Genomic DNA, 12,268 nt, shown 5'->3' with positions numbered 1-12,268 from the left:
CTTTGGGTTGGGGACAGATGTGATCCTGAAAGCAAGATTATGCCACTGAAGTTCAAGGACAATTAAGAATATGTCTACACGTGGCTTTCCAGGTCAGATGTCTCCAAACACAACTTATTTTGCCACTCTGACCTATTTTAGTGGATGAGAACTGCCATGTCATACCATTCTGAAAGAGAAGCTAAGCAGCATGCATGAAATCAGAAGTGAAAGAGGGGACTGCATATTTTTTTCTTGCCTCCAACAATTTTGTTTTGATCTGAAAAACACCATGGCTACAAAGAAACCAGCTGCATAAGTAAGGATAAAACTAAGGCTGGTTAAAAATGTGTTCAGTTTGAGAAATCTTCTGATAAAATTATTACATTATAATATTGCTCTTCCTCTAAGAGCTTTTATAATGAGCTTGTCATTAAATGAGCTTATGAGGGAGGCTGAAATGGAACAAAGGAATATATATATATTCAGCATCTGTGAACTGTACCTACCTTTTATCTGCCCCTGAGAAAACATCTCCCTTTCACCCAACCCAGCAAGCATTTATTTAAGAACAGAACATGTATCTATTAAGTTTAAAAGAAGAGAAATACATATATTCAAAATTCTTCTTTAGAAATTAATTTTAAAATCCCTAATTTGTTCAATTAGTCACTCTGCTTTCTCAACTGTTGGTAAAACAGGGGCCATAAGCCACTTTAACATTCAGTTTCTGTAGATGCATTTTCTTGCCTGGTTTTCTGTTCTTCTGTTGCACTGCCAAATGCTACCACCAAATTAGTTACACTGCTGGCATGTCCTGGTCTATTTAATTTGTCCTTCATGGACTTGGCTTTCCGGGAATGGCTGTGCAAACTCTTGGAGCGTACTGATGGGAACCCCGGAGTCCTTTCTGGCTTTGCTGACAGGAAATTCTCCTTCTCAGCCTTGACAGGGGCAGGCATAGAGGTGTAAGAGGCACTCATACCTGCTTCACCAGCATTACTATCATCATCTGTGTCCATCTGCTTCTCCTCTGCTTGCCTTTCTGCTTCAGAGATCAACCCAGGGTATTCTGGAGGACGCTCTTGAGAAAGCTGCTGCTCAACCTCGTATTTCCACTCCGTGGCCCACTGCTCAATTGTAGAAGGGCACACCTGATCCATAATGGTACTGTACTCTGAGGTCCAGTTGTTAACTCCTCCAACCAGCTTTCCCCCTTGTGCAAAAATAAAGCTCCTTGACTTCATCATAGTGGTTTGACAAGCACTGAAAGTTTCAGGAGGAAAATAACGCATTGCTTTGGATTTGTCTAAGGGATAAGAGATGGTTGCTTCTAACTTGGTACGTTCTACTTTTAACTGAGTGTTCTGAAAATCTGGTCCTGCTACTGACTGACTGTTCGTAACAGCACTCATCTGGTTTACACTTTGAGGAATCATTCCATCACTACTGAAAACCCCCTGCTTTTCACTCCCCAAACCACCTGAGCCAGAACGGGCTCTGGAAACATTCTGTGCAATTTCTAATGCAGATTTACTGTGATCTGCTGTAGCAACTGCATTAGGACTCGAGGTATGGAGTCCAGTTTGGTGTTCTGGGGCCAGCATCCTTGGGTCTGCTCCATCTTCTTTGGTACCAATAGAGTGGGCTTTTTTCCGCATGGCCGGTGACATAGGCGTGGCACCGTCATCAAAGGTCAGCTCGTCCCCACTGATGTGGTATTTGTACATGCTGTAGCCATCAGAGCTGTTGACACTGCTCTGCCTCAGGAGGTAGGCAGCATCACACTCTGAGGAGGCCCGCGAGCGCGTGTACGTCAGCTCGGATTTGTCGATGCCCGCCAGCTTCTCCAGAGCGTTCACCATCCGACCCGAGAGCTCCTCCAGCTGAGAGAGCCGCAGGTCCACTGTCTGCAGAGAAGCTTTCATAAAATGTTCTCTTTCATTCACTTCTTCTAGCCTCATCGACATATTTTCAACTCTGTGGAGTATAAAAAAGGAAGCAGAGAACAGAACCTGTAGCCTGGTGCAGTAACCCATTACAGGCACACAGTTCCTGATTTCTTCCTAAGGCAGAATTTTGTGGTGTCTATCATGCCTTGTTCTTTTTTCCTATGGGTAGCAACAAAAGCACGAGCATTTTCTTGTTATCTATGCTTTCTGTACACCATATTAGAGGGGTTTTGAACTTTGCCCTTACATTCATGGCAGGAGAGCCCTTAGGGACAGACTTCTATTAACATTTCTGCGTGTGCCACCCACTGTGTGCTCAGTTGCTCTCTTTCACTGGGAAGAATCAAATTAATTACATGAAAAGTACTTTTTAATGGCATGCTCACAGGGTGACTTAAAATAGCATCAAAGCATGTTGTAAAACAGGTTCTGCAGCTGTATGAGAGAGAAACATATATTGGTGTTGATGGGATTGCTTTTGCTCTTGAAATACCTTTCTATTTTGTATCAGCTGAAGGGAGTGGAACTATTGTCTAGTTCAATTAAAATAATACTTTTTCCCATTTTTTTCTTATCATTTATATCATAATGGATGTGATGGTACTAGAAAAATGCATATAGAGATAATTAACTGGAATGTGGCTTAGAGATCATATACTAATAAATCTACTGTGGAAATTAAATGAATGTTTTCTTGCTCCCATACACAAAAGATGATGAAGCATCTGGACCAAGGAGCCGTGAGAAATAAGCAAATCTGTTTTGTGGCCATAGACCATAGTGAATCAGTGAAGCTTATCAGCCCTGCTTTATTCTCTGCCACAATACCTAGGAATTTGACAAATTGCCACGGATAACCAGTGTGATAGAATATATGTAGCAGGTTTAATTTACTTCTCTGTTCTCAAATTTCAAACATAATAATGTAAGATGTTCAGGGCCTCTCTCAAGAGAAAGAATTTTATCTATTAAAGAATTATATGGTTCACAGACCTAATTCATAACAAAGGTTAAAATGAAGATACAAATAGATATATAGATAAATATGTATGTGGAGTACTTAATCAACAGAATACTGTGAGACAGACTAAGGTGAAAGAGTGTTTCAAATGTGTATGATTTTCATTACAGGGAGAATTTTTCTTCATTTCAAGGAAGTGACAAAAGACCCCATCTCTTGACTTACTTAGATCTACTGACAGAATAGGCAGAGCCTTTGGGAACAGTCCTGCCAAGTGACCTGGTAAAAAAGGCTGCTGCCATTAGCACTGTGTGCTTACACAGCAATGTGCAAACATTACTTAGTCCTCAGAGCAAGCATAATGATTAACATGGGAATATTCCCCATCTTTTAAATGGGGAAGTTCATGCTGAAAAGCTAAATGCCTTGTTCAAAGCCTGCAAGAGAACCTGTGGCAGAGATTAAAATTCAGCATTTGTGAGTGCCAGACCCTAATGTAAACCAAGGTCCAAGGGAAGAACCCTCAGTGCTTTTGTCATTAAGCTCCAAAATGTTTCTCATGGTTGGATGAACTGTTGGAAGCTCAACAAGCAGCAATTTTCTCAAATGGATAAAAAGCATCACTGTGATTCTCAGATGATAAGAGGTATAAAATTCATCATAAGCAAGGATGTTCTTATAACAAAGTTACCCAAAGTTAGCAGATTTAGTGACAAAACAGAAGGAATAACAAAAAGCTTGCTCTTTTGAGAGATGCACCTGCTCAGATAGTGATTTGGGATTCAGATCAGCTTCTGAGTTGGTGGTGGCTTTCTTCAAGATCAAAATCTTGTATTTTCACTCAACCATGGCTATAAAGAAGATATTAAAAAGACTGCTCCCAACAGATAGAGTGGATTTTTGCTACAACAGGTACCTTTCAGAGGTTACTCTGATGCGTTCATCATTCGATGACTGCTGCTCATCCTCTTTCTCCTGGAAGTATTCTTCTACACACTGCTCTTCAAACTCATAGAGTTTTTTTAGCTCTTCATCATTCAGAAATAACTCTGTGCAAAAGAGAAGAACAAAAAGAGGAGTTTCCTTTTTCTGAACTTCTGGCAGACAATTTAATCCAAATTAGCAGTTTATTTTGGACATGGACATACTGCAGAGTCTACTCCTGCACTAAATGAACAGATGATTTTTTAAAATAAGCAATGAGCACTTAGCTAAAGATGGGCAGAGCTGTGAAGGCAATGGAATGCATTATGAGCATCATCTGCTCCCATGGCCATCCACAGGGGGCTCGATGTTCTGAATGACTTTGACATTGTTTAACTGATGTGCATTGAACAAACTGACCAGATTTTACAAGATAAAGACCTGGGCAATCTCTGTCAGTTTGGCTGTTTCTTCATTCAAATGTTATTCTTAAAAATATTCGAGTTATAGGCAACAGATAAACTTAACAGATTGTTCACAGATATTCTTTGGATAAGATGCTAAGAAATTTCTAATCACATAAGAAAAATCCAAGGGGAATATAAGCTTTTGGGAACAATTCATCCTTTATCTGGATTTGTCCCTTTGTATTTGGAAGGAGCATTACATTTCCTTTCTTCCTTTCTTTCTTTCCTATTGTGCAAAAATATTTCCTGTGAAATGCAGAAATAGAGGGATGTTGTGAGCATCCCTCACATTATTTCCATGAGGCATATAATGAAAATATTAATTAACAGTTACAGAGTATGTTAAGGGAAGAATCCTCACAGTTTCCCTGTGAAATGACAGATAAATCTCCACATGATAGTGGGGATACTCACAGGCACAGATTGCTCACAATCACAGAGCTGACACTATAGCTGACACTGTAAACTGTATCCCTTCTGTTGCTCCTATTTGCCCCTCCCAACATATGGGCTTCACCAGAATTTGGTAAAGCCCTGGATTGAATAGATACCATCTCACTGTTTTAAGAAAGCATGGTAAAGGAGGTCTTTATTAGCATCTGAGAATTGCAAATTCTCAGGCATCCACAGAGCCCAAGAGCTGTTAAAATACAAATACGTGATACAAATATTGGCCCATACTCTCTTCTGCAAATACACTTGTTGGGCAAGGTGAACAAAACACTTCAGAGTTGTAGAAGCTGCTGCTTTCTGCTAATATGGTGCAAAGAGCTCAATTTAGAGAAGATTTGTTGCATACTCAGTCCCCTGTCACGCTCGTCCTGGTCTCCATCACCCTTCCTGCAGCGGCAGCAGATCCGCTTGATGATGATGTAGATGTGGCTGAAGATAATCATCGGTGGTGGCAGGACAGGTCTGTCATGGAATGTCATGATCAGCTGGTACCTCTGGAACTTCCAGACTTGGTTGGATATTGATTTCACCTCAAAGAAGGTATTGCTGGAAGGAAACATAGGTACAGTTTCTACGAGGTCCCTAATCTTACTTCTCACTGAGCAAGTACTATGTTGAAAAAAGCAGCAGCTAAATAATCTCATGGGGTTACAGGATTTGCTTGGTTCAGCTCTTTGTTGGTGCCACTGAACCAAGGATTAAATTGAACTTATGATTTCACTCTTCTTTTGAAGGTAGCAAACGGCAGGTGCTCTGCATCGCTCAGGCACCACTCAGAACAGTCCTCTCAGTCCAGCTGCTCCTACTGTACAAATCCCTTAGGTGCCAGTGAAAACAAACTCACACAATTTATGCATCACATAATTGGTATTTTGGGGCTTGGTTATAAACTATTTCTTTTAACGTATGCCAGTATTTGAAGCTACACAAAGTATTAAATCCATGAAAAGTATTTTGTATGCTAAACTCAGAAGCTCCACATAGTTTGCCTTTAATATGCTAATCAGCTTGACCTACATAGAAGACTTTTCAAGTTTTCACAGAATGTCCTAAATTCAAACTTTACTCCCTCAAACTTCTGATTCGAAAACATGGTGCATATTCTTGTAAAGGAATTTATTCTTGGAAGCTTCATCATTTTTACAGCAAACTAAGGTGTGTTTGAAAGATGTTTAATTTTGAAATTCAGTTGATATGAAGTGATAGTAGTCAATCCAGAGATAACAACAGTCACAGTTATGAAATACCAACTAAGAGAAAGCAGACTTGATATTCTGGTCTTAGAAAAGGCTTTTCAAGCTATTTTAAAGTATCTTCAGACAGCTCACTCCACTTCTGTGATGGTGACAGTACTGGAACTTCCTTTTTATATTTTCTGTCCACTTATTTCCTAACTATGTGCTTTAGAATATTTACATTCATAAAACCAGTTAAAACACCTCTTTGAAACCAAAGAATTCCTGTGTACACATAGATTTTACTTGCTTTAGGTTAAGTCTACATGAGACTACAATCAATGATAAATAACAATTTGTCTTAGCATTCTGTGTCTCCTTTTAGAGCAGGAATTCCCCAGCCAGATCTCAACCCTGTGCAAGAGGGCTGGGATGGCAGGAGTTAACAGCATGACCTACTTCCCAAACTGCTGATTCCTTGGTCCTTCAGCCAATAATAGCTACCATTGTAAGATTCTTCCCCTTCTCCCCAGCTATGTGACTGGCATTTGAGTACTTTAAATTCATGACCTTTTAAGCTACATACATCAAATGAAAGACAGGCTTTGTGAGCTGCAGATTTCTGGGCACCCGAAGTACTGTGTTTTGCATTTGTGACACAAGCTTACACCGACAAGCCCTCCAACACTACATGTTTGAAGGCAACAAAAATGGATCACCTGCTTTTCTCAGGTGCTCTGTTCAGAAAGGATTGCCAGCAAGTCATGATTTTTTTAATTCCTACATCATGAGAGGAAAAGCATACAATCTAAGTGCAGGTAGGAAGAACAAGCAGCAGAAATGTATTTAGTTTTATTCCAGATAAGTCTAAATATAGATATGTGCATACTGCACGCTGCTTGAATTGGCCACAGACCTTGATGACACATAGCCATCCTCTCTGATGGTTCAAGGCAATACAGACTATTTTTTTAGGTCATGAAAGGACTCTGCAAGGCCCTAATTTCTTTTTCTAAATGGAAAACAAAACAAGACAAAAGCCAGATGATGTAGTGGAAATGCAACAGGCTTTTGAAGTTCAGAGTTTTGTTCTGCTGCTCTCCCGCAGAGCTGTGACTGCCAGCGGCTACACGGGTTTCTGTCAGGTGTGTGCCAGGTTTCATGGATCCTATTTCTCATCTTTCCACAGCAACCTGAGGCCTGTCACTATCTATTAGAAAGTAACTGGAAGTAGCCAGGTTCTCTCACATCCATTGCTGCAATGGCTGGCAAATTCAAAGCCACCTTTCCTCACTGTTCTCCAGGGCACACACTGCTGCCAGTATTTGCCAGTGACATCCATGGAATTGTGAGATCCTGAGTGAAAGCAAACCCTTGCAGAATCAGTTGTTGGGCTCAAACAGAAACTTTATCTTGACAATAAGACAAAGATGCATGATTGTTTACGTACTTGAAGACAGCAATCAGCAGGTTTACCAACAGGATATTTGCTACCAACAGGTAACAGGCCATGATAGCAGGAGTGAGCCAGGCCCCTGGAATGCATGGAGGAAGGCGTTTACCATCATCATCATAAAGATTGTCCCCACAAGGAGCTGAAGAAAAAACAGGAAAGGTATTTTTCACAAATTGTCTGATATTTAAAAATACTATTCTCATTTATTTAATGAAGACACATGCATAAATGTTGCCAAATTTTGTCAGTTTATTTCCAGGAGCGAGTATGCAAAATTTCTACTTCAAATTCTGCTTCCATATTAGTGAGGCAACTTCCATAACAGAGAGGCAACTTCTTACTGTACAGTGTGGCTTTCTAATCATTTTCCCATGGATTTTCTTTTTCTTACAGTAATAGTCAAAGACCAGATCTTAATGTGTACATATACATGTTAATAGTGGAATTAAAAACAAATTATTAAACCTAGCTTGTAAGCATACCTTGCCAAAGAGATGAAAGCATTGCTTTAGTGGTAACAGATTGCTGAGCATAAATTCAAAATCTACAGGGGCTCAGAGTACTGAAGAGCCCTTTAATGTCCCTTTAATGAACCAGCTTCACTGGGGGTTTACACCTGTGCCCCCTCTGCACACCTGTCCCTGCCTGAGCTGTGTCTCACCCCTGCCTCCAGGATGGACCTTGAGCAGTGTTAGTCCCCTGGATGGACCCTTCTATCTCTGGCCCTGTCTCTTTTTGCCCCTTACTGGATTCCCATTATGGATCCCAAGCTATTACTTGACCTGTCTGGGGCTCTTAATGTTACCAGCAGGTTAATGCTACCAAAAAGATCCAATTCTAAAATGAAAATTATATAGTAATAACAAAATAAGACTACTGAGAATGGGACAAAAACTGAGAATATTGATCAAACCAATATAAAATAATTGCCTGAAGTAATTCTAAGTTTACATAGGTTGTCTTGGGTAAGACCTGTCTAGGAGCTGAGTAAACGCAGCAATTTTGTTCTGTCTGTAAGTGCAGTGCCAATATATCTGATTTCAAATACAAGGCTAACTTTTGGAACTATTTAGTAGCAGGTAAAGTTTTTGTCAGCCACAGGTCCCTTAGCTGTAATCTAAGCAAATGCAAAATCTGACAGAGTTCATAACGGATTTAGTTTATGTGAATAGAAAACCCAGTATTTTTAAAAACTTTGCAAAAAAACCACAACGCTTCAACCTCACTTGAAAAATACTTCAAAATATTTGAACACAAACTAAGCTTATTTACTGAGATCTCAAAGAGCTCTTTGGACTCTTTGGAGCTCTTTATTTTACTTGCTTTTTAAACATCACACCTAAATTTTTTTCCTCGTTTTCCTAAGAGAAGTATAGCAGGAAAGTAAAGTGAATCCTAATTTTATTCAACTGGACAAATGAAAACACTGCCAAAAGCACAGTAATATTGTATCTAGGTAATCAAAGGGAATTAGTTATACAATGCCACTTATGCATCATAATTTTAAAAACCCAATTATTTTACTGTTGGTGTACTAGAAACAAGTCTTAGCAACAACTTCAACTCAGTTAAAACTTCTGATCTGCATTTTGTATTAAAATATTTTTCCTCTGCTTATTTTCTAATGAAATTATTACAGTAGAAAAACAACATTCACACCTGAATATTGCATGAGTGCTGCAATTAAGATATGAGTAACTAGTCAAGAAAAACATGAATTAACATATTCAGCTAAATGAGATAATCAGCTCTCCCCAGAGACTTACGATTGATTTCCATGGCATAGACTGAACACCAGTCCAAAGGAACGCAATAGAAAAGGAGGCAGGGAGAGAAAAAAGAAAACAATACAATAATAAACAGAGCCCAAAAAAAGATGATTGGAAATACAGCTCTGCTGCCAAGAAAGGATAAGCAACTCAAATGTCAGAACAGTAGAGACATATGCTAAGAAAAAACGTCTTTGTTAAAAATGCATTGCATTCTGCAATTTCCTTTTCATGCTGTTTTCCCCAAATGTTACATATGGCAGCAAACTAATGATAATAATATATCACAAAATGCTTCTGGCAGATGATCATTTAAATATACATGATATTTCTGGCAAGTAAACAAAACTGGCCGTCAACACCAAGCAACACAAAATTATCACACAAAAATCATTCTTTCAGCTATTATGGAAACTTTTTTTTTTTTCTTTTTCGTCTTCTTTTTTTTTTTTAACCACCCTGTCTTTGAATCTATCAGCTGTTTCTTTTGAATAGCTACATTTCCACTAATAGGCATACTATTTTACACTCTAAAAACATCAGTATCATTTATGCCCATTTTGACTAGCAGTCTGGATACTTCCCTGCCACTTCCTAGATGCTGGTGAGAAAAGTCACACTATTGAAAGAAACTCAACCAGGCTTCTTCATTGTTTAAGAATATGATGCTGTTGAGGACAAGATGCTGAAACCTTTTCACTTGTGCACATCTTCTAAAGAGAGTGAACCACACAAGAGCCTCCTGGGGTGCATTAGGGAAAGTGTTACCAGCAAATTAAGGGAGGTGTTTATTTGCCTCTACTCAGCTCTGGTGAAACCACGTCTGGACTTGTGTGTCTGGTTCTCAGCTTCCCCATGGAAATCAGGCATGGACATACCAGAATAGTCCAGTCATGGCCACAGAGATCACTAAGGAGATTGGACTATCTGACAAATGAGGCAAGACTAGAGAAAGCTGGGATAATTTAGTCTAGAGAAGGTCAAGGAGGTCTTACCAATGTTATAAATACCTGATGATGTATGGGAGAAAAGAACACAGGGCCAGACTCTTCTCAGTGAAAGGAGAAGCAGCAGTGGGCAAGGTGGAAAGATGGGCAATTCCATTTAAACCAGGTTGTCCAGAGAGGCTGCACACTCTTCATCCTTCAAGATACTGTAAACATCACTGGACAGTCCCTAAGCAATCTGGGATAAATCTCATTTACCCTGTTTTGAGCAGGAAAGTTCAACTGGATGATCTCCAAAGGTACCTTCCAAGCCCAGAAAATTCTGTGACTTGTGATTTCCAGATGAATCTATAGGATTCTTACTATCCTCAGATAAGCCACTGACAAAGTCCAACTACATTCTTTCAGAGGGAAAATTGGATTAAATACTTTTCCCATAAATTGTTTATACCCCTGGACCTTGCCAAAACTAGCCATTAGCTCTTGAGTCAGAGTAATATGAGGCTGCCCATAGCCATTACTCCCCAATGACTTCTGAGGCTGCTTTTGTGGTGTGTTTACAGAGAACCACAGACAGATTAGAGTGAAAATTTCTTATTGAAAGTAAAAAGATCTTCAGGAGTTAGTCCATAGACTTCTACACAGGAGAAATGTACAGAACAATTGTAAGGCAGTGTAGAAGAATGCCTTGCATAGCCAGAATTACTTTAATATCAAAACAACATAAAACCCCACATTTCCAAGTTAGTTTATGCACAGCAAAGCTTCTGACCTGGGAAGGACCAAGTAGCTGAGCTTGTACAACCAGAAAGTCCAAACCTTTTGACCCCTGAATCTTTTGCACTGCTGAAGAAAGATTTCCAATCCAAAGCATGCTGAGTATATGACAGAGAAATGACTGGAAGCATGAGAGTAGCCTGGGACACCTCTTACACTAAAGAGATGGCTGGTAAGGTGTGAGTTTTGATTTATAAGGAAATCAAACTGTCTACGCTGGCAAACATTCTTTGTTCAAACTGAACATGAGATAAGGGATGGCCCATTACAGTCACTTCCTCTCCATGGGGGAATTGTCCCTCCCACCTGTGAACCAGGATAAGCTCAGGATCTCTCATGTGCACCAAAACTGCCATATCAGACAGCAGATGACTGGCTTGGCCTTTCACTTGGCAAGAGTAACTTACTGTACCCTAAGTTACATTATTGAAACAAACATTCATTAGGAAAACAAAGTTGATCTGACTGCACACTGTTCAGAAACAGACTAATGACACTTGACTCCTTTCTAAACAGTTAAAGTACACTTTAATGACATTTAGAATAAAAGCTTCTCATGATGATGAACCTTAATGGTTTTTGAACTCAGACCTTCAAGGTTCTTCAGTCTTCCACTTCCCTACCTGTCAGTAGGTGGAAGTATATGCAGGTGACTGCAGTAACAAATACTTACCTGTCAGTATATGCAGGTGACTGAAGTAACAAATACACAAAGCTGAAACAGCAGCTTGTGTTATTTCAGATAAAGTGCAAATTACATGATACGCACTAAGGAGGCCAGCTGCCCATTGGACTGTCATACAAATTTCAAATATTAACACAAAATTAGCAGTAACAGGACAGCTTACATCTCCTTGACAGGTATTTTTTTAAAGTGTGCAGGATTCCTGTAAGAAAGGCTATTTCCACATCCAAAGCTAATCAAGTGGAGAGTGCTTTTTTTGTCTTGTTTTCCCATAGGTGTAGAAAAGAACAACATGAGTGATTCATGAAATGGAAACATTTCTGAAAGCAGACAGATGTATGACTGGCAGTAAAAATGTATGAGCTCATTGCTTGTGAGTTGGAGATGAAAGGATATGTGTATTTTAACCTCCCTGCATAAAGAATTTATTTCTTTTTTTCTTCTGCTGGAACTGACTCTCAGTAAACCTTTGAATGAAAAGAACATTTCAGAATGATCTCTGTTGATCTCTGCAAGTAAACAGAACACTTCACACTGCCACACTCTTGGACAACAGAATATTCCAGACTACATCACTTCCTGTGTTAACTGAATTTGAATATAAACCAAGAGAGCAGACACGCAGGTGAGAAAGAGAAAATTGCTCAGCCTCAGGTCTGCCACAAGAAAACAATGACAATATCATCATAAAGCAAAAACACTACTTCCAAATTAAAAGCATTA

At 39.4% G+C, this 12,268-nt stretch overlaps 1 protein-coding gene across 1 annotated transcript in view; it reads right to left on the bottom strand.

Annotated features, from left to right (window-relative positions):
• Nucleotides 1–695: 695 nt before the first annotated feature.
• TRPM1 (transient receptor potential cation channel subfamily M member 1) overlaps nt 696–12,268 on the bottom strand; it is a gene marked incomplete at its 3' end in the record, with an annotated part of 34,020 nt that continues 22,447 nt past the window's right edge. Inside the window, exons 22-25 of the mRNA XM_084213865.1 lie at nt 7,362–7,506; nt 5,083–5,282; nt 3,809–3,941; nt 696–1,959 (exon numbers count right to left, since the gene is read on the bottom strand). Coding sequence (XP_084069991.1) covers nt 696–1,959; nt 3,809–3,941; nt 5,083–5,282; nt 7,362–7,506 — 1,742 coding nt within the window. The remainder of the gene's footprint in view (nt 1,960–3,808; nt 3,942–5,082; nt 5,283–7,361; nt 7,507–12,268) is intronic.

This window comes from Fringilla coelebs, assembly GCF_963513975.1.
Source record: "Fringilla coelebs genome assembly, chromosome: 12".
Classification (NCBI taxonomy): Eukaryota; Metazoa; Chordata; class Aves; order Passeriformes; family Fringillidae; genus Fringilla; species Fringilla coelebs.
The sequence above is the reverse complement of the archived record's forward strand: the minus strand, read 5'-3'. Positions and strand labels throughout refer to the sequence as shown.